At 40.9% G+C, this 25,969-nt stretch overlaps 1 protein-coding gene across 3 annotated transcripts in view; it reads left to right on the top strand.

The window, feature by feature from the left end:
• Positions 1-25,641, top strand: part of LOC148392218 (low-density lipoprotein receptor class A domain-containing protein 4-like) — a 96,892-nt gene extending 71,251 nt beyond the window's left edge. For 2 of the 3 annotated variants that reach the window (XM_088386691.1, XM_088386690.1), the window contains 3 exons: positions 16,152-16,300; positions 17,361-17,411; positions 20,316-25,641. In XM_088386691.1, coding sequence (XP_088242817.1) covers positions 16,152-16,300; positions 17,361-17,411; positions 20,316-20,861 — 746 coding nt within the window. In that variant the 3' untranslated portion in view covers positions 20,862-25,641. Of the gene's footprint in view, positions 1-586; positions 1,009-16,151; positions 16,301-17,360; positions 17,412-20,315 lie in introns of those variants that run through there. The other variant, XM_088386692.1, reaches the window with a different exon arrangement.
• Positions 25,642-25,969: the final 328 nt, after the last annotated feature.

Below are 25,969 nucleotides of genomic sequence, written 5' to 3'. Positions count from 1 at the left end.
TGCTCCCCTCTGGTCTGCTCGCCCAGAGCCATTGTCAACCACCACCCGCACGTCTGTTTCTCTTCTGACTCAAGTCAACGCTTTCAACCACCACCTCCCCCTTTCCCCTGGCTAGTCAGACACACACATGCTTGCACATGTATTACTCATTGTCCTGGCCTTTCTCTATTGTCATCTACATGTTGCTGCTTACAACTTTATTTCTTATACTGCACGCACATAACATGCACACGCAAATTTTTGCACATGCAAAAATTTTAAAAGGTCAGATTGTAGCTATATCTTTCCTTTCATGTAAAAATATGATATTTTTAAATGCGTGAGTATTTACATATGAATTTGAGACTGTAATCTGAAAAGAGATTACTGCAATAATCTTAATATTTTCTACGAACAAAGTTTTTAAAATGATCAATGGAAAACTGCACGATCGTTGTGATTGTTTGTATGTCGTGTAATGCACTTTACTTTCGTGTACTTGGCAGTTTTTCTAAGAGATTTGTCTCATGTCCAAGAAGGCAACAGTGCGGTCCTCCTCTTGAGTATTATGATTGGTCAGGGTAGCTGTCAGTTAGTGTGGGCGGGGTTAAACCCACCCGGCTCTGTCCGAGTCTAGTTCGAAGACAGCTGCTCGCGGCGGCGGCGGAGGAACTGCACAATGCAAAAGCTGCAAGAAATGGCTTAACCTCAAATTGGCAAACAATTCACTTTCCGAGTCCATCCCGAGAGAAAATGGCGTGAGAAACACCGTGGAAAATACGGGCAAAACTGACGCGAGTCAGCCGAAGCGGCGGACTCTGGTGCCGCTGCCTGGAAGTTTTTCGTTGTTTTCCCGTCGGGGCTCCCCGACGGTGGCGGCGGCGGCGGCGGCGGCGGCTCTCTCCCCGGAGCGGTGTCCCGGTCCACCGAGCCCCATGCAAAACCTAACGGCTCCTGGCGGCTCCGGCAATTCCAATGTCACCTGCTCCTGCAACTGTACCGCTTCCCAACCACAGGGAATGGAGATATGTGAGTATCATACTTGCCGTTTTTTCCCCGTGACCTTAAATCCGGCCCTGCAGAGACCATTGGAGTGCCTAATCCGTTTTATGTACACTTTCAAGTGTGGTGCAGTTTGAGACGAGACGAAGAAATCGGTTCGTTTATTATTACTGTCTAACAATTTGTCTTCTCAGAAAAAAAAAATGGTACTTCAATTTCCTGTGCGTCAGCGCAATACAGTAGAAACTTTAAAGCTTTGTGACAATTGATATTTATAATAGCTTTTGATGCGGCTTTCAAGTTTTATGAAGTCAGAAAAAGGGTGAGGGTATTTTTAGCTCATTTAGTATAGCAGGCACTTGCAAGCAGAGAGGTCTCCAGTCACAATAGCCTATTAAATGATTAATGCCTTAGTTGACGTTTTGCACACATTACTGATGAGATATGTTTTAAGGCAAGCAACTTGACAGCTGTTTTGTCTTACGCCGGGTTGTTTCTATGAATTACACCCTGTTTAGCTGACATCTGTGCACATAGTATAAGGGATCCCTACACAGGGTTAAATAGTTGGCAGTCAGCACTAACAGGAAACGCTGCAATGGTATGATATGTCTGTCTGCTGTCTGAGTAGCCCACGGAGAAACTGTCATTATCAGCTCTGCTTCAATGCTGCCTGTTAGATCCACTGCAGATGCTCCTTTATTTACGACTGAGACAGAACAGACCAGATAGGACAGTCAGTCAGTCACACAATGTAGTCAAAGACAAACACACAAAAGGTAAGTTCCCAACCAGGCACATAGATGAGGACCATTACAAAAAGAGGACCAACATGTACAGAAAAGCTCCAGACAGACGGGCAGACTTCCAGTCATGTGTTATTTCCACTAGGGCAAAGGCCAAGCTCGGGCAACGTGTGGCGAATGCAGGATATTAGATTTAGATTTGGCAGCAGTGTGTGGCTGCAGTGACGCCACACTGTAACCAAGAAGTGTGTGTTTGTCTGGCACACTGACTCATGGCTCACCTGGCGCTGACCGGCCATGTCGCGTCATCCAGTTTATTGCTTGCCCCGTGGGGGAAGTCAGGGATGCAGGTAAAAAAAGGGCGAGTCCAATTAGATCAGTTTCATTTACTCAAACTTTTTAATGTGTTGCTTGGATCTTTTGATGTATGACAAATGTTTTTTTTTCATAAATGTATTTAGTTTAAATAACTCTTCTTTGATATTTTCATTGCATCTTCTTGATCATATTAACGCATTACTATTGAGGATTTCCATTTCGTCATTGATGTTTAAAAACAAATGTCTGCAGCCTTGTCTAACAGGGTTTGCAAGGCTGAATTATGTAGTTCATGCTCTGCTGAATTCTTTACTTGAGACAAGCTATTCCTTTTCTTTCTTTTTCCGAGCTGAATATGTATACATGTATAACCATTTCACATCACTAAAATTGCAGTGGTTTTGAAATATCACAAAATTGCTGAAAGAAATGCTACATTTGTTAAACACTCGATACATCCATCTTAAATGGCTCACGTTATCCTTTTTACTTGAGAGTTTGCAAAGATGGCTGTGCTAACCCTAAACCGGAAAAGGGTAAGCCGCAAAAGCCCCCAGAGCACATGATGTCATGGCGTTTTATGCAAAGAGGCCATTAAATCGCATGTAAAATACATCCTTGTTTTTATAGCAAGGAAGTTATTAGTTGAATTTAGGATTCAGTCTTGATTGCTACTACATGACACTAAAGACAACTTCCAAGACACTTTAGCCAAATTCTGGAAATGAAAAAGACCCCCCCACCCCTTTTAATCGATCGCTGCATTTACGGCACAGTGTTGACTTCGTTCAGTTGCACACTACTCAGATCACTTTGGGGCAGTGTGTTTCGTAGCTAAAATCAGTACCATGAACCAAAACCCACATTGAATACTTGGCTAATGGCTCTTAACCACAGTACAACGACTCGGGCTCAGCAACACTGCAGAAAAGTATAATGATGAATAACCGCAGCACACATAGCTAAGTCACAACAACAACAAGTCACGTCAACGTAATATCCACCTTAGTTTTTCTCAACCTTGTCAGATGATAAATTTGACCAATGAGGGATCATCAGTGGTTTATGTCAAACACATTTTGCTCAGCAGGTTCTCGAAATAGTAATACCTGCTTTTGCTAATGGAAAAATATGGAGTAGAGTCAGGTCAAATCAAATAAGAACAGCCAATTGTCAAATACATGCTAGTGATTTTCAACCTTTTCTAAAAGAAATCATGTCATTTTTTTTTTTTTTTATGTAGTACTATCAGTCTGTCACTTAACCAGCCCAGAATTATTTTGTCATACTGGCCAGGAAAGAGAAACAAAAAAGCAAATGTGAAATGAAAACTTTTATATTTTACATTTAAAAAAAAAACGTTTGGAGATGACAGAAGACTGAATCAACCTTTGTAATATATTTACAAGTATTTCGTCATGCATTCTGTGAGTGTTCGTCTTAGTCACAGCCATGTATATTCTCTTTGAGGAAGGGGGTCACTGTGTTGCCGTGCCTGAATGTGCCTCTGTGTTTGTAACCGTCTGCAGTCAGGGCCAGCCAGCTTAAATGGTCTGATCACTTCTCCTGTGCGTGTAAATAGTGTTTGTGTGTAGGTGGCTGCAAGGTCATCGTTCAAGTGCCCCGGGCCAGCACACGCAAATGACGACTTGTTGACGCTCACTGAAAAACGTACAAAGGATAAATGCGCTCACATTTACACTTGGACAGACGTTCAATTACACACACGCATGGAGGAACTGTAGTTACAGTCAATATTTACTCTTTTGTCTACAGCCAGGCAAATTCACAATAATTTGGGTTTTTCCCCTCAATCCTTGAATTGCTTGCTGATGTGCTGCCGATTTTAAACCGTGCTATTGTTTTTAGTGAGATGAATATATTTCACTGATGGGCTTTACAGATCAACTTAGATGTAGACTTAGATCAATAGATATATTCTCTGTATTCCTTTGAGAGCTCCTAATTTCACATTGCAGAATGGAACCTGATTCAGTCTGACACCTACAGTAAGCTGAGTAAAAGATTTGTCATGGCGAATAGTATTATGAAGCACTATGAAGTTGACCTGAAGGGTTTGGATTTTCCTGTCTTTGAAAGGTGCTGTTTACATTGCCGCTGTACAGACATTCAGATCTAAGATGTACTGCCAACAAACACCATCTGAGCAATTGTGACTGAGATTGATAGAATCTGCAAAGAACCCCAGACTCAAAGAAAACTCCAGTCTAGTCTTATTAGTAATGGCTTTATGTATCCCAAAATTAAGTTTTGACGCTGCTTTAAAAAGAAAAAGTGTTACGTTTTTTTCTACCACATCAGGTTTTGGAGATATTTTCATTTAATCTTTTTAAGTTTGACCTATAAAAAGCTTGGGTTGTAAATTAGGTGAATCCGCGGGTGCCGAGCCAGAGGTAAGCCAGAGTTCACTGTTTCTTCAATCGTTAATGGCTATTGATCTGAAAGCGTATTTGGGAGCGACAACGCTGCTTCAACAAGGTGGTTAATGTGTTCTATTAGTTTTTAACCAAAGTTAAAAAAAAAAAAATAGCTACTTGTTGCTGGAATTCACTTTTGGACTTGACATGGCCAAGTTTCCAGTTTTCCTTCAAGACATCTCCCAAGTCATCACAAAATCAACACCAACCACTGATCTTTTGATTACAGTAAGTTCTGTTTTATAACTCTATATTATCATGATATAATTTATTTTATAGCTACATGAAAATAAGTAATTGAAACTATCTACCCAGTTTCTATTAAGCTTTTCTTGCTGACCAGCCACTTAAAGGGTGCAACGACAACTATTTTGTATAAACCTCAGCATCACTGTGTCCTGCAGCACACGGTAAAAGAAAAGATCATCGGTGTCTGCTCTCTAGCCTCCCCGCGAGACATTTATCCAACCTGATCACTCGGATCGCAGGTGACCCCACTCACCCATCCCATGGCCTCTTCTGACTGCTGCCATCAGGAAGGAAAGGTCAAAACTAGCAGACTCAAACAGAGGTTCTTACAGCAGGCCGTCGGGATCAACCATATTGATTGTAGTGTTGATAATCTAATGTACATGTTTTAAACAGTTTAATTTATTACAGCACTACAGGCCTGTTATTTCAGGTTTGTTATATGTCATGTATGTGTAACACATCTGACAATAAAGTCACTTGAACTTGAACAAGCGAGTTTCTCAAACTGAATGTTGATTTTTATCGCCTCGCTGAAAGAACACAACACATCTGTTCCTGTGTTTGTTTTTTGTTGTGAGTTAAACCAAACAAAACCGGAAAGTGGTGTTTGTGATGCATACTAATCGTCTTACCAGCCTTTTTTTTCATGGCGTATTAGCTTTGACTCTACTTCCAAATACTGCTGTCATTTTACAGACAATAATTGCAATTGGCTCTGTATGTTTTATTCAGAATGACGAGGTAAAGTATTACTTTTTATTTAGGGTGACTGAAAGAGAACAAGGGGAATGTTGGCTTTTAAGTCAAAGTGGACCATTTTCTCAAAGACACGGTGCAGATTGTTTCTGTGCACTTGTTCAGAGTTAGCAGAGTAGGTCAGTTTAGCTTTAACAGTCCTATGTAGTAAAAAGTGAAATTTTTGTCCTTCCTGTCGTGGGTTCGCCGACACTCCATAACACTATAGCATCAATAGCACCCAGCCACTCTGGCTGCTGGGATTCCCTTTGTGTCTCGATTCTGCACCCCCATCCAACACACACACAATAAATGCCCTTGGGACCCGGGAAGCAGATTTTGTAGTCGTCGTGTTTTTGAGACAGGCCGTCCGTCAAATGTTATGGTGGGCAGTCAGTGGATGGGAGCGGGGAGTTTCCTCACATCTGTTTACTTACAGTTTAAGAGTTTAGGCGAATGAATCAATGTGCTGCGCATCTCATGACTAGTTCTGTGGATGCAATGCCAAAGTGTTGCACTCCCGATGCATGTTGACTGTAAACAAGAGCACAGGGCTGTTTTTATTTTTTGGGGATGGGGGGTCTTTATTTTTTTTGGGCTTCACGAGCTGATTGTCTCGGCCCACCACAGAATTCAGCTAAATTTATTAGAGCATTCTTATTATGCTATTTGTTTGTTCCCTGTTTCGCTGCATTGACAGTTCAAAACATAAAATATTTAAAAAATCAATTGAATACGCTACCCCGCCCACCGGTTTTTCACTCACATTTTTTACATGTTCAGAGAAAAATGCAAGCACAGTAGATTTCAGATTTCATGTATGGGCATGTTGTGGTTTTGGGGTTGGCTGTGGATTTTGAAGAAGCTTAATTTGTCAAAGGGAGGAGGCACTGTTGACAAGAATCACTTCAAGGATTTAACAAGGGAGTTAATGGGGTACATCTTCAGAAGCATATCAATGATATCTTTTTTATCGTTTGCCAACATTAAAACAAGCCCAGTGCTCGCAAAGGCCTGCCATACTAAATTCAGTAATACAATACAGTTCTTTTTAATCGTACATTGATGACTTCATGTATCGACAAGCTACTTGCTTGACATCCATAAATTTGCACTCTAGCTAACAATGTTTTATGATGTTACGTTATGGCTACTGTTCATTGGATTAATGAAAAAGCAAAAAATATTTTCATATTTCTGTAGCTCAATTTGCCCCTCAAAATGTCCTGCAAATTAGCATTGCATGTTTCATGTAGCAAGTAAAAGCTTAGCATACAATTCTGTATGTGGAATATCATTTTGTGCTGAATGAACATATTTAATTGATACTGACCAATCATATTGTTCACTTCAGTCTTTGAGAAGCAGCAAAGCGGGAGCCACTTAAGAATCCAAATTTATGTTCTGCCAAAGGTTGCCGTTTGCTTGCGCAAGAAACACCAATTGCGTTTGAATGAGTCAACAAGGTCCCCCTGTGACAATAAATGGTCCTTGTAGCCGTTTTGTAATTGCTTGAATATGAATGCTGTATGTGCAGTGATTGACTAAAGATCGCATGCTGCTTTGTATCACGAAGATGTCTCCCTCTGGAGGAACACATTACTTTGACTGCAATCTATGATTGAAGAGCATTGTTTTACGGACAACCCATTGTAATTTTGTTTTCAGATTGGAAGTTATAGAAGGCGAAGAAAGCACCCCCCCCCCCCCCCCCATCCTCCTTTGACTCCAGTATGCCCACTATAGTACTCTTGTCTGCTGCCCGGACATTTCATGGTATCTTGTGACTGATGCCCTGGATTTCGGAATGAATGACCCTCATATGGAGTTATTTTGGCAAAACAGAAGTACTTAAGATATCGCATTATGTCACTCAGTCACAGTTTTGTAATCTTTTGTGTTGTCAGATGCACAAATTGTGGTATAAGGGCTCCAGCGCAAAGTAATATCGGATTATATGGAAAACACCACAAAAACGTTACGGATTCCCACACTGCCCCTAAAAGGCCAAGCTGTGCACAGTAGGAATAGCCTGTATTTATTGTTTTGCATTGATATTATTTGAATACATTAATTTATTTACTGGATGTTCTTTTAGGTTACGCTATATTTTAAAGTTGAGTTTTGGTAGTTGCTCTAGCTAGAAAATTCATTAATAGTCATGTTTATTAATCAGGATGTCAGTATCGATCAGAAATAATAACGATGACAATATTTTTGATGGTCGCCCAGCCTAATATAAAGTTTGCAAGCCAAATAAGGTTCTTACTTTATCAGCAACTCACACACTCCTGCTTTTCCTCCTCCTCTTGGCAGTCACCATCTGACCCTAATCAGACACAGAACTGCTCTATTGTCTGGCTAGGGAAAGAGGAGCACTCACTTACACAACGACAAACCCACAGACAGACACTAACACACAAGCAGACGGAAAGGGGGGTTGGGGATAGAGGTTGTCTAGTCTGGCCCTGCCTCGACTCTCAACCCCCAACGCTGTTCCTCTTTTGCCTTACCTCCATGCACGCTGCAGAGCAAACATTCTATTCTGTGGCTACGTAGCCTACACACGTGCGCTCAGGTATAAAAAGGAGCTCGTCATGATTTTTGTGCCAGTTTAAGCTTTTTTGAGAGTGATTGGAGAGTTTGGCCCACCCGCGCATCACCCCTTTGTTAAGTTACTTAAAATCGGATTTGTTATCTAATTGCAACTGCTAGTCGACCAACAATATAATTGTTTCTAGCAGCCCTAGGAGAGAGCTGTTATTGCATAGCATACTGGAATTGGATGCTCATACAGTAGGCTGTTACTCATGTGACACGCATAAAATGTGCCAGGGAATTCCCATAACCTCCGATCCCAACTTAGCCTCCTGCCACCCTAGGTAAAACTGTCTAGCACCGCCACATCAATTGACAAAGATAATATTTTCTTCATTTTCTTTGCTACATAGTTATGTCTTATAAAAATACATATATGCAAACATGTACATATGCAAAACAAAATATGGATAGTTTTGGCTCATAATTTGTGCTGAACTATCAGTCCTTGCACCGATGCAACTTTTTCTTATATCACCCTCAAAAGGAAAACTTTTTTGTCACCCTTTAACGGGCAATTCCCATTTGGAATTCCCCTTGACGCGGATATGGCTGCTTGCTAGTGTTGCTAATTATGATTAGGGCTTCTGCTCTGAGCAGCATGATGATCCTGTGTGAATTATTAATATAGGTCATGGTCACAGCATCCGGCCTGGCCCAACCCTGTGCTGTCCCATTACTATCAGAGTACACTGTAGCCTCTGCTCCCTTCTGCTAACCCACAGCCCACCCCATCTGTTAGACAGATTAACCCAACAGATCACCTAAACCACGGCTGGATGGGGAGATGTCCTGTTGCAAAGTTTTCGGTCTTTGTAACTGCTTCTTTTTGTTTTCTTTTTCATCAACCTCAACCGCACTTTAACCAATGTTGCTGGTCCCATCTTCCATTCATGACCTGTGCACCCTTCCATCATTGTTCATCCTTTTTCTTGATCTAAGCATCTGTCCATCCAACCCTGTCATTTTGAAAACACTTCTGCCACCGCTTCCGCCTGCCCCGTCAGTAGACATTTGGGTCCCACCCAATTAAAAAAAAAAAAAAAAAAAAAGATCAGAGTCGATTTGTTTGTCTGTGAGACAAGAGGGTTAGAAATTTTACTACAATAAATTTCTTATACAGCTCCTTATTTTTTTTAACCTTTAGACAACTCTCTCTCCATCAAAGCATTTTAAGACTCTCCCAATCTTGGTACACAACTGTGTGTTTCTTCTTGTCTGTAGCGTTCTATTTTATAGTTTGCTTTGCCAGCCGCTGTTACTCAGAACCACCCCGAGTTCAGCCTGTGGTCATGACCTAGTATTAAAGAGGGGACACGCATTTGTTTATCTCCAGCATGTCTTTCCCCATGATTACTTTCTTGTTTTACCATTTTGATGTTGCTGATGTTGCCTTCCTGTGTCTCAGTCACGCTGTTTAACCTGTGTCGTTTCCCTTTATGTTTGTTTTTGCGCTCTTCCTCAATTTTCCAACTGAGTCTCTTGCTTTTGCTTAATCCTGCCCGCAAGGCTCCGCTTCATGCTTTTTACGCATCTCAACTTCATGGCTAGAATACAGAGCGGAAGAGGTGCTAGTCATCTGCTGAAGTTGGTTGAGCAACATATGCGTGATGGGTTCTCCTCTGTTAGCTCAGCACAATTAGACCGCATGTCACAAGGCAGTCATGCTCGCAGAGTTTAGAAACATTGTAACCGAAGATGTGTATCACATGGATTTGTAGCACAAGATAAACGTGTCAAACCATTAAATGGGTTTTTCATAAATCATCCCGAGAGCTGCTTAAAGTTTTAACTGGTTTTGTAAACTTGTTTGGATATTTGCCTTTTTTTTTGTGATGACAGGATGAATATTGGCTTTCAGGACATAGTAAACAGTGTGTGTTGTCTGTTACCGATGAGAATATATGTTGGTGCTTGGGTAACAGATGATGTTTGCAGTCAACAAATGAAGGGTAAAAAGAATCACACAATGTCCCCAAAGCCCTCCCAACATTCAGGTTATTTATGAACCAGTGGATAACCCTGTCTGCTATTGACACTTTGCCACCTGGCCTCCAAACATCCGCACAAATTTGTGAACAACAATTAAATCCTCCTGGCTCAGATGCTCAAGTGCTGCGTGTTTCCAGTGCATGTTTTTAATGGAAAATGTTCAAAGTCCAATAATGGATGTACGTTACCTTGTAGATTTTTTTTTCCATTCATTTCTCCCAAGAACTGATTTCCTGGATGTTTTATATATCTACCTGCTGCAACACACAACGACCGGAATTAGAACACAAGTTATAAAACATCTCTCGAGGAACCGGACCTACATCAATCCTACAACCCTTTGTGGACATATTTCTATCAATCCTTTTGACGCTGATGTCTAATGATAGTTCAGTTCAATGTGCAGTCAACCTCATTCGCCCCGCAATCATATCAGTAGTCAAACAGGCATTTCTGCTTAAGCCTGGTTGAATATAAGTTGCAAGTTGAAGCAACATGCCAGAGCAAGTTGGTCCTTGAACATACGAAATGTTTAAATGACTACCTCGTTACACACACTCACATACTAACCCAGGCTGACCCAGGTAGACTATTTCTAACCCTGACATTAGTCTGACCCTTGTAGTCTGGTTCAATCACCCAGTGAAGGTAGGGGGAGGGGGGTTGTCTAGACACTATCCTGTCTGTCTAGTTGCGATAAATGTAAACATGCATGCGCACAGGCACGCGCGCGTGCACACACACACACACGCGCACTCACACACACACACTCACACACACACGCACACCTGGTAGACAGGCTTTGTGCTGTGCCTGAGTGTGCATATGTTGGCACGTGTTGAGCCAGCAGAGCGTCGAGTCACCTCTGACTAAATGAATACATTCTGTTCTTTACACTTACAACGCAATCCTCTGTTTTACTGCAGTTCATGAATATTGCAACGGTGAATACTGATAATATTAGATAATATTGTAATATTCATGATGTTAGCCCGGCATTTTTTTTTAAAAATCTTTGCTCATGTTCTATTCATGCAAATGGAGATGGTGCAGATCTGTAAGTCATTTTCTGGAGCCAAGGTATTGCCAGCTCAGCATTGGGTCTCATCATATCAGCCTACTTCAGCAAAAAAAAGAACGTAATCAGTACTCGGACAAAATATGGAAAATGCATTTAATGGTGATTCAGATGTACTGTGACAAAAATTTTAAAAATGTTAGATGGTACATTTTATACAACTTCTTTTTTTTTTCTTCCCACTTAGTGACAAAAGAATGCAATGAAATAAACAGTGGACTCACATGCGGCACGCATAATAAGATGGCAGCCAATTGGATGACCCCAATTTAAACAAACATTGAGACCCAAACCAGAATTGTTCACACAATATCTAATAGATCAGGATTTAATAGAAAACGACAACCATAAAGGTTTATATGCATATAAATATACATACATTAAATATTGCTCAGACAAACAGTAGATTTTGTGTTGTCGTCTAAAAGTGATGACGTCAGCAGTCCCAGCCGCCCACCCCAATCTCCGCAAAAATTCTCATGAAAACAGGAATGCTGTCCTCTCAAGCAACCCTAAAAAGAAAGAAGTAATTCTATAGCTCACATATTCTGTACAAATTTGTTCTCAATCTTTGCACATTTTCAGAACTTAATGTAATTCCAAGCATATTGAATGCATTCAGAAACGAATCACTGACATTGGAGTCTTTTAGTATGCAAGTTAAATGCTTTTAGAGTTAGAGGTTATCATGCCACTTTTGGCCTGAGCTTAGCTACTACGTACAAATGTGCAATAGGACTGTCCTGTATATTTTGTGGTCAGAGATACTTTGACCATTTTTGGAATTTGGCTACTGCAGTTGTAGAGGTGACTGGTGTGCCTGAAGGCAGCCAAGCATGAAAACAGCAAAATAAAGTACAGCCAGCACCAAACAAGGCTTAGTCATATGGTGACCGGATCTTCCTCTCATGGGCCAACCCTATTCCAGTGAAGTGCAACATTAAAGGTGTGTCTGACTGTGTTTAACTGAGTCAGAAAGGAAAAAAAAGTGGAAGCAGACTCGAGAGAAGAAAAGCTATAATTATTTGTTCTGATGCCCTGAGTCGCTTTTTCATGTCTAGCACCTTCTGTTTCACACAGTCTCTTTCCGCTTTCGTGTTTCTTTCAACTCTTTAACGGTCTCATTTTTTTTTCATGTCCCCTTGTCTATCTTTTTGCATCAGTGATGCTTGTAGAGTGATTTTTCTGGGGGGGTCAGCTCTCCCACACTGTGCACATAATCAAGCCCTTTCTCCTTTTGAGTTGAACTGGTTGGGGGGCTAAAGTGACTTCATGAGTGGATATCAGATGAGGCTGATTTCTCTCATGTGCTGCGTCACCCCCTCATCCTCACACTCTTCCATCCAGACCTATGCCAGACGTCTAGACCTAGCACACAACCCCCCCCCAAGGGAGAGAACGAGGGGGCAGGGGGTGTTGTGCCATTACTGTTTTGCCTTTCATCACTTTTCCACCATTCCCTTTTACTTGAACTTGTCCAATCCTTTTTCATTTGTCCTCTTCATTTCCGCTCTCTTCCCATCTTCTATCTGTCTGTGCAATTGCGTGAGCGTGCATGCCAGCTAGGTCGCTGCCATGGTGCCCCAGCAGCTCCGGGCCTTGTTGATCACAGCACCATGCTGAAGTGTTACCATAGTAACAGCAGTGGCAGCAGACAGTGTGTGTGTGTGGTGGGCAGCAGGCTGTGAACTCAGCAGGCCTCTCTAGCTTAGCTGGATCTCTCAGGAGAACCAAGTTTAAGCAAAGAAAGCACCCTTTTATTTTTGGTGTCTGCCTCAGTTCACTTTTTGTATGTTTTATAGAGCAGGTTGGTCGAGAACGAGTGAATTAGGTCACGCGACTGGAACTTGCGTACCAAGGTTGGCTACATTCATTTTTCAACAAGTGTGTGTGTGGGGGGGGGGGCAATGCATTCTACAGTGTGGGTTTGAAATAGAATGATAAACAAGAAACCGTTAATTACTTGCAGTTTGCTGTTTTGCAAAAGACAATCACCAGTCAGTGCAACAAGGGTTCCAATTTTATATTCCAGACTGGTCAAGCTTTGTGGTTTACTGATTTACCCAATTTACCATGTGTTATAATGCTTCCTTAAACTGCTGTATCAGCTTTTGGGGCTTCTGTGTACTCTTTGGATCTAATGGTGGGATTCTGCCTGTCTTATTATCTGAAATTAGCAGGTGGCTAATGGTCCATTGTCGAGCTCTTCTCTCGGCATACATCCACTGATTCACAAACAAAACTGTTATGATTCAGGGAATAATACTCAAACCAAAACAGCCAGACTGCTTTCGAAAGTAAACTAAGGTCAAATGCAAGGTACAAGCTCAGATGTTAAATTGCTTGTTAAGAGGTCCCAACTGAATGCGCTTATTGTGTAAAGCTCTATAGACAGCTGTTATCCTAATTTTCTATTCAAGCCCAAACTGGTTGAGTTTGCCTTAATTAGTCAGTCAGTTAGAATTGAGTGAACACAGAATATTTCATTTACATTCATTTTTTTCTTAATCAATTTGCAGTCACAGTTGTTTTGTTACTGTAGTCTCCACCCTGCAGTAAGTATGCAACAACATAAATAATAATCAATCATCACATAGGAGAATATCACAATATTACATCAGTAGTGTTGAAGAAGATTTCATTAATTTTGACATTCGATGTGGATGTGACCGTGGTGTCAAAAAATAGACAAAAATGTTGACCATTGTTTTCGAAAGTAAAAGCAGATGTTTGCAAATGGTTTATTTTGATATGACACAAAGATAATCTGCTTTCATGGAGGATGACAAATGTGGATAGGTTTATTGCTAAGAGGCTAGAAATCCAATCATTTTAACATAACCAACATCTGTCATGAATTATCAAAATGATAGCTTCATTTGATGATCAATTCGTTCTTTTATGTTATATCAATTAATCCAGGGATCTTCAATCCCAGTCCTTTTCTGGATGTTTTATGTCTCCCTGCTGCAATGCACTCGATTCAAATAATCAGATCATCAGCAAGATTTGTAGAAGCGGCATAACGATCGTGATCATTTGAATGGGGTGTGTTGCAGTAGGGTGACGTAAAAAAAAAAAAAACATCCAGGGAACTGCAACTAAAGACTTCTGAATTAATCATTGACCTGCATTCAGAACATTCCATCCCTCGATCGCAACTTTCGACACTGTTCACCCTGTTTAGCCAAGTTAGCATGCAGGTTTGTATCAATATCGCTGCATTACTCCTGTGTTTACCTTTGCGAATCTATTTTTAGACAGCGCGTTCGTGTTGACTCATATTTCTCAACAAGAGCCATTAAGTTGTAACTTCTTTAGTTTGTCATGGCTTGTATTTTAAGTGTAGTAATGTTCACATTTCTGTATTGCTGTTGCATTTGAACCAATTAATTGAACATTGGCGGATGTTGGTTAACTTTCTCTAAAAGCTTACTCTCACATTTTTTAATTTGACTGTAGCCTTTCGTGTCAGAGCAGGAGAAAAAAATATTTGAGAAGGCAGCCTTGCCCTGCAAAATTTTCAGACTGCTAGAAGAATACGGGTACTTCAGACGCCAGACTGATATTGTTTTGACAAGTGGATTGCTGTTGTAATAACATTGTACTGCTGCTGGTAACGCAGACTGCCAGCAGAACACAATGTTCGCTTGGCCACTGTCGGAATAAGTGCTGTACACTGTGTTCTGGAGCTTCTGAACTCAGTGTATGCCTTGGTTTTAGACGTGATAGCTTTTCCCCTTTTTTGCCTCTTTTTATTCTTATTCTCTCATCTTCCTTCCTATTCTTGACTCCTCCTCTAGCTTCCTTCCTTGTAAATGTTTTGAGCTGCTGTCGCAGTAGTTTTTTCGGTTTTGTTTTGGGGTTTTTTTGGTTTTTCATTTGGCTTTTCTAGTTTTGATACATTTTCAACATCAGTAGAAGGCATGAGGCTTACAGAAAGAAGGCCTTGCAAGACACACCCTCATACTGGTAGCACCTCACCTCATAAGTCTCTGATGTCACATCACGGAGTGTGCATACATGGGACCAAGCTATTGGATATGTAGATATTGATGTGTTTGAAAACACAATTGAATACACAATTTCTTCACCAATTAGTTACTTACTTTACTACTCACTGTTGGCTTTTTTTGCCTAAGCCATAAGCTTCATTGAGAAATGTTAGACAAATTGTGTAATATTAAATGAAATTGTGGTTTATCATTATTACTGTGGAGATAGATGTTCAGTCTCGTCAGTGTCTTCACTCAAATTAAGTCAAAATAGAAACATTGTGCATTTGTAAATCAAATTCAAATAATATATGCGTACTCATCCAAAACATTCAGTATGTATATTTTTGATTTTTATTAATTGCTCACATTGGTCTCCTACGAGAGAAATTGATTGGGCATGCTCACTGTTATAAGTTGGAAAGGATTCTTCTGATTGCATCTCAAAGTTGCCCAACACGTTCAAGGATGGAGCGTTTGCCTTCTGCTTCCCCCTGCTGGTACGCGGGTGTTAAAACAGGCAGCCCGAATTGTATTAACCCTCAATTTTGCCCTCACTGAAGAAAATGAGATGAATTGATTCCCTGACATACACATATAGCTAAGTAAGCGTTCCTTTTACTCTTCTGTTTACAAGCTATAACAACATCCTACATAAATTACCCCCAAAACCGGCCCTAAATTTCTATCACATGCTGTATAATAGCGATCAAGTCAATGTTTTTGCAAAATAACAGTAAAGTCTAAAAAGATAATAATCATAAAATATAGCTGAGGAACAGGAGAATTGTTGTGTCTGTTTGTCTGTTGGACTGTAAAATCTAGTGGAAATTGCACCCCAGATGGCCTTTTGCAAAAACATTATACTACAACATAACTTGGTTAACTTAACGATATTTTACTAAAACTTAACATCATTCTTGATGTACTTTTCACAATTGTTTTTGGATCCACAGGACACAGTTTGTAATGCTGCTTTCTTTATGTTTTCCTTCTTCTTCCTTGTTTGTGTGTGCAGCTGAACTGGAGTTTGTTCAGATCATCATCATCATCGTGGTGATGACCGTCATGGTGGTGGTGATCATCTGCCTGCTCAACCATTACAAGCTCTCCACCTTCATAACAAGGCAGAGCCAGGCCCGTCGGCATGACCATTCCCTGCAGCAGGTCAGTATCACAGGAGGTGACTGGCAGCCATAATATGCTAAAGCAAACACAAAGGTTGATTGCTGGGTTGTTGTGACGATTTTATTCTTCCGTGTTCCCGACCTGCTAGACATCCTTGTCAGTGAGAGTGAGCACTTCCTTGGAGACTCTTTCATCATTATTGTGACAAGTTTTCTTAAAATCGGTTGCGAGGCAAACAAAGCTTGTCAGTTTATCTGTAATATGGTCTTGAGTCAAATGAATCTTTTGTGACAGAAAGAGCTTTGCTGCGATTAAGTGTGAGGTAAAACTGCTGAATTGGTTTCCTTGGAGCCTTGATGTTTCATTCACCACATCACCGTCTAGACTGTGGCGCCTCCAATGCCTTTCTGAAATGTCAACACAGTGGGACAGACTTGCACAAATAACATACAAAACTGACAAGACAATAAAAAAAATCTGTTGGGCCCATTTTGGACAAATATTTGCCATTTTGTATGGTTTTATATTTTGAAATAGTAATTCAATTAATTGTGTCACTGATGGTAATGGTAAGAAAATGGTGAAAATACCAAATTATGAACCATTTGAAAGGCTTCTTCGAAATTAGAAAAATGTCGAGCATTTCAGATGACTGAATGATTTGTGGCTTAACTGTTGTATGAGTTATAATGCGCCTTGTGTGAACTTTCCTCATGGCCATGAGGAGTCATACTTAAATGACTGACCTGTTGGCCTCCGCTTTTATTATTGCCAAACACCATAACATAGCTCTGCTAGCAGATTTTTTTTTCAGCTCTCCTGCTGTGCTTTTGTTCCTTCTTATCAAAACACAAGTTGTTTAAAAAATAAAAAAGAAGAAATTCTAAATGTTCAAGTTCAGAATACTACACTATGGAAGCTCATAGCGTAGAATTAAGTAGCGCCGAAGCCTTTTGTTTCCTGACAGACAAAAACGACCATGCAGTCTTTCCGTGCTGGTTTACTTATTGATATCCTGAGTCTGCGGAAATAATAATACTCTGTTTTTCTGAACACCGTCATTACAAGAGCTGCTTTTTCTCTGGTTGTTTTTGCATAGGATGGTTGCCTGTGGCCTACAGACAGCAACTCGCGACAAGGAGCCTCCGAGGTAACACATTGCGACACTGCACTTTCCTTGCACCTAGACTACCAGGCTGTGTGTGGAGGCACACAAAGCCTTGAACTTGAACAACCGAACACAAAACAAATTGACTGAATTGGTATTTTCCCCAGCAAGCGCAAACAACAACATACCAAGATATAAATATACTTGTTGCCATTGTCAACAGTGGGGATAGGGACAATAACAAAATGTGCAGGGTTTTTTTTGTTTGTTTCCATTAAGGAGTCATTGCAAAGTTTTAGATTTGATACATTTCTGCTGCACAGTTGCCATTGGATTTCAAATTTTAGCACAGGATATATTGTATTTCATAAGCTCTTTAGTTCGGTGTTTTGTGACAGCATGCTGTCGTCACTTATCTTCCCTCACTGGAGTCTTGTTGTTAAGCGATATCAATCAAAACTCCAAAGTTCTGATATGCTTCAAGGAATGTAACCACAGTGATATCCGATATATGTTATAAAAAGTCACCATAAATACAGTAACCAAAACAAAGTAGCTTGCTGATTTTGCTGTCCTTAAATAGGGTTCTTGTTTCAATAATAAAATTGAGACTAGCTTGAAGGATTTCATCTTAAGAAAACATCTTTATTTAGTCATTTCTGCCATGAGTAGTTTGAAAAACTTTGATTTTAGTACATGTAAAAAGGACTAATCAAGACTGTTGTATTGAATGGCGCCACCCCGTTGTTGCCATGATAGAATACGCAAATGTATCGGCATCCCCAACGCGGTTGCTTGTCAATGTTTACTCACCAAGGAATGCTTTATAAGTAGCGCCAGATACAACTGTGGCACTGCTTTCCAAATCACATCAAGCCTGGCATGTCCTCAATGACAAACAAATGCCAATATAGCGAGTGTGACCGTTGATGTGTTTGCTTCATGTTGTCCCTGCCAGATGGAGCCGCTTCCAAACGGCAATTGGGAGGAGACATACTGGAAATATCACAAACAGCCCCAGAGGTGTTCAAACACATGATTATGACACCCTTTATTGAGTCGTTGCAAAGAGAAGCCACGCTGCAGTGAACTTCCACCGGGAGTAAACTTTGGCTCGCTTTTGTCGACGCCAATGCATTTGGGTCGGTTGCCGTTACTGGCACGAGAAAGCCATTTGTGTCAACAAATATTCAACAAGGGGAGAATCTTAATGGTTTTGGTGTTGAGCGCCAAAGGCCATAGAGTGGCGCGTGTGTGTTTGGTGCGTCATTAATCAGCAGCACCTCCCCTGACACTGTCTAGACAGCCGTCTGAGAGCTGCCCCGCTCTGCTGCGCACTGCTCCCTCTATCAGCTCCCCACCCCCCCACCCTCCGTCTATCAATCTGTCTAGTCTGCTTCTATACCATTTGCTATTTTTTTGCTCTATATTGCATGTCTTATTTCCCTTCTTTGTCTCTGACCTTTATTTCTGCTTGCTTTCCATTTGCGGCTTCCATGTCTCATTACTGTGGTTTTTTTTTTCTTTCTAATTATTATTATTGTACTTCCATTGTGAGTCTTTCTCATATTGCGTCTAATTTCATCCTTTGCTATGCTCCTCATCCCCCTCCTTCACCGCCTTATTATTTTCCAGTCAGCCATCTAGACTACCTGTCTGTGGGGGTGTATGAGACAAATTGCTTAATTGAAATGGTTTCCATTTGAACGCAGCTCAAACAAAGTTGATGTTTTAAATGGGTGAGAAATGATAAGGGAGGCTAAATGAGGTGGAATTATTGCTTTTGTATTTGTTCAGGGGTATAATTGTGCCTTTTGCAAGTGATACTTGCTCTACTTGCAATTCGATCAGTCAATTCAATGAATTGTTTCTTGCATGCTGTTCATTTTTGGTAAAAGGGGCAGAAATATTCAAGTCGTTAGCATCACCCGGGGTAGTTAATAGTAAGGTGGGGCAAATATTCCATTTTATTTATGAATTTATTTGGAAGTTATTTTTTTAGGGGCTATTATAGTTAAAACTGCGTCCCCCGCCGATGTGTATTAACAGTCCGAGTATTGTTGGCAACTACTACCTTAGTATTGCTCTCCAATGAACTCCAATGCAGTTTGCAGCTTTCATTTTTGTTGAAAAAGTACAAATGCAGTCTTCTTCTCCCTTCCATTGGAATTTCTTGTAAATTCACTCTTCCCAGCAGTACCATTTTGCGCTAAGCTTTTGTGTTGCCTCCGATTTCCTCTGACAAGATTTGAACGCTTGTTTGCCATTTAGCAGGGTTGCTTAAACTACACAACCGAGTTCCATAAAATGCTGGCGCATGATGTGCCCATGAAATCCTTGTGCAAATTGACATGCAAATGCTGATTGAGAATGGCTGAAATCCTTTTCCAAGAACGTGCTGGTCTCTAATCGTCTGCAGTCTGCAGAGTGCTATTGCGGTTTAATTTCAGGATGTTTTCTTCAGGAAGAAAATTGGTATTTGTTTTTACACCTCTTTTATTTGAGTTTGAGGCCTTTTTCGAGATAGCAGACAAGCTGACAATGTTTCTTTTAAGTCATTATTAAACCATTTGTTTTATTAGACTTGCCTTTTAAATTCTTAGACAAACCAAAATGTTCCCACACACGTCGTAATTGTGCTGAGGCCTTACACACACACGTCATTCTACACTTTTGTTATTATTATTCTATTTTATTCCTCTCACTTTTTGGGCGTGCTACTGCTACATTTTCGACATCATTCAGCCTCTCAGCCTTCAAACGCAATTTCTTCAGGAATTGCATTCTCTAGTTAGCCAATGCGCAGCAAATTGGTTAGAGCAAGGAATCTTTCACTTGAAAGCTGTACTTGATGAAAGGAGTCTTTTCAACACAAATGCCACTGACTGACCCTTTCAACTGTTGCATATTTTAGATTTGACTAAAGCAGCCATTTCTGTCTGTTAGGTGTTATATGCCCCCCAGGCCAGGGATCGCTTCACCGCTCCCGCCTTCATGCACAGAGACCGCTTTAGCCGCTTTCAGCCCACCTATCCGTACCTGCAACACCAGATTGACCTGCCGCCCACCATCTCGCTGTCAGACGGCGAGGAGCCGCCCCCGTACCAGGGACCCTGCACCCTGCAACTCCGCGACCCCGAACAGCAGATGGAGCTCAATCGGGAATCGGTGAGGGCGCCGCCGAACAGGACCATCTACGACAGCGACTTGATCGACGTGGGAGGCGGCGGAGGGCCCAGCGGCCCCAGGCCACCGAGCAGTAACTCGGGCATCAGCGTGGCCAACTCCAGTCTCCACGGGCGCATGGAAGCCCCCCCGCCCGCGTACAGCGAAGTGATCAGCTCCACATTCTTTCTTCACCAGCTAAGCAATAACCAAAGGGTGGGGGAATGCGGGGAGCCGGGAAGCAGGATGATCCAGCCGCAGGGCCAATCAGAAAGCACAATAGAACCTTCCAAGACGAAGGACGGCCAACCGGAGGACCTGGTGTGAGCGGGACCACCCAAAGACCTTGGTCTCTCACTCTCGCGCCTTTGTCCAGGCTCCTGTGCACAACAAACAGCAATTATAGCTTCTACAAATCAAGAAAAGAGAGAAAGTCCTTTTTTTCCGCCCGCTCTTTCTGCTTTTACCAACCAGTCGGCAATCAGTGCTGGGGCAGAATTATGCTGTGCATGGAGTCTTGTCTTCAACAAGAAAGGTTGGAGGACACAGATGGAAACCTTATCTGGAGGAATGGAGGAGCATAGCTTCTTTTTTTTTTTATTATTATTTTTTTGTACACTTTTTTGGACCGGGATCTGTGCACAAAGCCAGGACGGAGAATCAAAGGACCTAAATAAAACAAGTGACTCACACACACTCACACACAAATATCTTAGTGCCAAGGTTCACGAGGAAACAAACTACGGGGAGAGGAAAGAGACAGACTTTGAAAAAAAAAAAAATCGAAGTTATCTAAAAGTTGCACTATCTTTTTGTTGTTAAAGAGGGAAAGTATATGTTTAATTTCGTTTTCTGTCTTACAAATGGACCGAGTGACTGAACTTTAGCTCCAAAGGTGTTTGGCGAGCAAAAACCAAGTATTATAAGCTTATGTCCTTTTTGTTTTTGTTTTTTTTTTAAAGCCGATCACATCTGGGCCTGCTTTCACCACAGGCACATTGAGACTCCTGCCATGCTTCATTCAGCCAGTGAGAGCAGAACATGCGAATGTTCCTGGGCAGCTGGGTAGACAAACTCTCCAAGACCTCACAACATGCTGTGTGACATTTTCTTCTTGAATTCCAAGTTAAGATTCAAACCATCCAATTCTACACCCAACTCCTCAAAAACTTAAATGATAATGACATCAATCACTGAAAAACAACCTATATTAATGTTCGCTATAGTGACCTGTACCTGCACCAAAATGACAGAACCTTTATTTTCTCCATCAAAGGAAATACAAAAAGCCTCCTTTAACTGTCCACCCAGCTGTCTGCTCATAGCAGAGTGCCGTCTCCCGTTTCCTGTATCATGCCCCCCCCCCCCACCACCACCACCTTTCCCCCTAACAGTGCATTTTGAGTGAAGTCTGCCATGGTGGTAAAGAAAATCGTCATTATCATATCGCTACAATCAAAGCAAGACGACACACGTAGCGAGGATTGCTGTGGATGGCAAAATTTTGTGCAAACAGTCCAAGGGCTACAGGAGGGCTCCTTTTCCAAAAGGGAGAACAAACTATTTGAAAATCTAGCCTTTCTCTCTGTTCATTGTTGCCTTCTCTACTCTTGTGCTTTCTCTTTTCTTGAGCTTGTTTTCATTGGGAACATTCAGTGTGCCCTCCCTACTCCTTCCTCTCCACCGCATTTTTTTTGAGGTCCTTTACCAAACACTCATCTTTTTCTTCGATCCATGTGGAGAAAATAACGCTGAGTCCGCCAATCCCCTTTAAAGTGGAGACTGGATTTGCTTGAGCACCGGGCTCGTCCTGCTTCCTGCTGGCTGCATTTTGTGTGCGTGCGTGTGTGCGTGCGAGAGACCTTTTAACAACACACACACACACACACACACAAAAAGCACAGCACTTAATGTGACTGTTGAAGCAAAATGTGTATGTGCCTGTGTGTTTTGGCTTTAAGTTTTGACATTCAAGGACATTTGGCACTAGTCTACATTGGAGCAGAATTAATGAAGCCTTCATTAGAATTCAAAGTCTCACTTTAAAAAGCCAGAGGTGCATGATGGGAGAGAATAGAGTTAAATTACAACAACAAAAAACATGCCGCAGTCCAATCCAGGCTCTATTGTTCCACTTGTCATCACTGGGGATCCTGAGATTTTTCTAAAAATGAGCCTCCCATCAGAAAACATAAAACATCTTGAGGGTTCTCTGACTCCGGTGTTGACCCAGTTTTATTTTGTTTTAAACATAGCCTAATCTAATTTTAAAACATTTGTTTTTTTGGTTGGTCAAAGAATAGAATTGCAATATCCAGATCAAAAGAACGACAGGTGGTTCCCCATTTTGCATGAAGTAATCTTATGCCACTGTGCAATCAGGTTTCTTGTACACTATTCGTCCCATTAGGACCATCATAAAATGAGGAACCCATGCAGAAGATTTTTTTTCTCACTTTGATATCGCCTCATTCAACACATATTCAAAGATATCAGCACGGTGGCCTTAATGAACTGAAAGTTAAGTTATGCTCGTCAGTTTGAATGAAGAAGGCCTTCTCTCGTTCTGTGTGCGCGTTACATTGCTGCTGCTATTGCTGCTACTGCTTTTTTTTTTTTTTTTTTTTTGGCTACTGCTGCTTATCGAGCCCCTCCCATGCCCATCTTTTCCTTCAAACAATCAAAACATAAGAGGTCTGAACCTCTGCAGTCAAACGTTTCCATATTGGGACCAAATTGGCTTCATGCGAGGGGAAAGAAATAGCATCTATCATTTTCTTCATTCTTCACAAAATGTATGGGCGTCTGATTGGGGGGGGCTTCTTCAAAGTCCTTCTATTTTATTTTTTTAAGCTTTTTTTTTCTTTCTTCCTTGCTTCATCTGTCTACTCGGTCGTGGCTTGTAAATGGGGGATACAAAGATTAACTATGTTTTCTACAAGGAGGTTTGCATGTTACAATTATTTGAGTTTTTTTTCTTTTTTTTTTCTTTTAAAAAAGGTGCCTAATGTTCATGTTTGAGCAGACCACATCAGTCCAACTGCTGCTTTGGAGTCTTTACAGCTGCTTTATTGAGGGTGCTCCAGCTGTCTGAGTTCAAGCAGAAAAAAATGCTAACGTTAGCCAATTAAGCAGTACACGTGCTGATTCCCATCCAAACGTGGCCTCCATGTACATTTGTGTTATCTTGGAATTTCAACCTGAGCGCGCATATGTGGATCGCCACTGTTCACCTCTGCACTGCATGTTGAGCTCCCAAGTTCATAATACTGGAACACTGACGCAGCACCCCCTCCACAGTAAAGCAGCTGGAGCCATTTCAACCAGTAAGTTGTTGTGTGTGCGTATGTGTGCGGAGCAGACATAGGAACCCACTTGCACTCAAAAAAAGCTCCCACCTTTGTTGTGCCTCACTTCCAACGGTGCTTTTTCAGTAGTCTGTCTTTTGTTTGTAAGGTGCTGTATATAACTTGAATATATATTATGCACATATCCTACCCAATGGGTAGACACCACAAAAATGTTGTGAATAATGTAACATAATGTATAGAAAATATAAAACTTAAGAAGGCAGCATCAAATTTGTAAAGGCCTCCAAGTTAAAAATGTGCTTTGTCTTTTTTGGAAAAATGAAAGTATGCTTCAAATACGGTTACATCACAAAATGTGCTCCCTCATACAATTGATTGAAGGAGACGACGAATGAGATAGATGAAGACGTTGACACTCGTCGCCATTCTTCGGTTACTGGCCGGCAGATTTCCTAAAGCCACGAATGACTACTAAATGTGTAGTCGACACATCTCTCTCGCTCAAAAAAAAGCATTTATGACGTACGCCAGGGCACGTTAAGGTCAACTTGCATTGTTCAACGTCCATTTATATGGGACATGTCTACAAGTCTGATGTCCACTGAAGTTGGAAAAATAAAGTATATGTTTGTACCCACCTATTCTTTTTAATATGTTGTAGTCAACATGGATGGGCATAATAATCGATGATAGTAATTTTTTGCAACTGAGGCAAAATGGAGCATGCCACTCATAGCTCCTGTCAAAAGAACAACATGACAATAGATAGGGAAAAGTCACCGGCATTGCAGCAGGAGTTCAGAACATTCACAGGACTTTCCACAGTTGATCAAGGAATATGAGTCAAATCCCATTCCTTAGTTTACTTGAAGGTTTGTTAATCTGCCAAAGTATAAACCGATGAGAATCTTTGTCCATAACGACACAACACCCGAGAACATCATCAAAGTATATGTGTGTGCGTGCGTACTCAGCAGTGTGAAAGCAAACAGGAAAATCACAGATAAATCAATTAATTGTACTTTGTGGGGGGTTTTTGTTCATGATGTTAAAATGGCACAGTATATTTGAGCAAAATCTTGTGTTTAACCTGCAGTCATTTATTTACAGACGTACTGAAAAATACTCCACTGTACTTAACGGCAGAGCATGTTCGTTCTTTCTAGACAATGTACATAGCAATGCGCCATTTTCTCTTCAAAGCACCAAATAAGTGGCAGTTGTCTCTCTGGATGAAGTCCTGTTAGCTCCTCTATTTTTTCTTTTTCCTCCTTTGTTGGTTTCCTGCACTAGCTTGAAGAACTAACTTCAATTCAGACTGATTTTTCTTTTTCAATTGTCTATGCGGCACGCTCTGTATGACCTTTTTTTGATGAGAAGTCCAGTGTCAAGTGCTTGCTAACAAAATGTTTCATCAAGAATTATATCAAAAATGTTCTCTTTTTCATAATTCTCTGTCACAGCGGTTACTATAGGACTGCTTCCGTCATTAGTTTGCTTTATTTACAAATATACTTTTGTTTTCCCACACCTTGCCCCCAACCCCCCCTCTCTCTGTATGTATGAAAGTATGTGCACACACACAGAGGGGTAAAATTGTTGTGTACCTTCTTTTTTATTTAAGAAATTGTGATGTATACTAGGTTTTAGGCCTAAGGTCTGTTATTGCAATACTTTTACAAAAAAGACAAAAAAAAATGTTGCTCCAAGTGCTGTTGTAGTCAAAACCTTTCTGTTTGTAATCATGCTGTAGTCAAACTACAGTCTAAAATGAATAAAACTTTAAAAGTGGTTAATTTTTTGTGTGTCTTTTTAGGGGGGAGGGGTGTTAGTGTTATGAATGTTGCAGATTTAATTATTTTTATGCTTAGGCCAACATAACCCAAGAGCTAATTGAGGTTACAATTTAGCGTGCTGCCCTCTCCATTAAAACTTATCAGCGTAAATGAAGTAACCTTTTCATTGAATGCGCCAGTGTTGAAACACACAATACATTTGTCTGGTAGATGCAATAAATGTGATGCTTTAGTGTGAATTTCATTGTGCTCAGCAATTTATTTTCAGTCTTTGTTAAATTAATATTCATCCATTCAGCTATTTTGGTGCATTGCGGGTGAGCTGGAA

This window comes from Syngnathus floridae, chromosome 10 (genome assembly GCF_059516105.1).
Source record: "Syngnathus floridae isolate MCC-2025c chromosome 10, RoL_Sflo_1.0, whole genome shotgun sequence".
In the NCBI taxonomy this organism is placed as follows: Eukaryota; Metazoa; Chordata; class Actinopteri; order Syngnathiformes; family Syngnathidae; genus Syngnathus; species Syngnathus floridae.
Note: the sequence above shows the minus strand (reverse complement) of the source record. Positions and strands in the feature narration are given on the sequence as shown.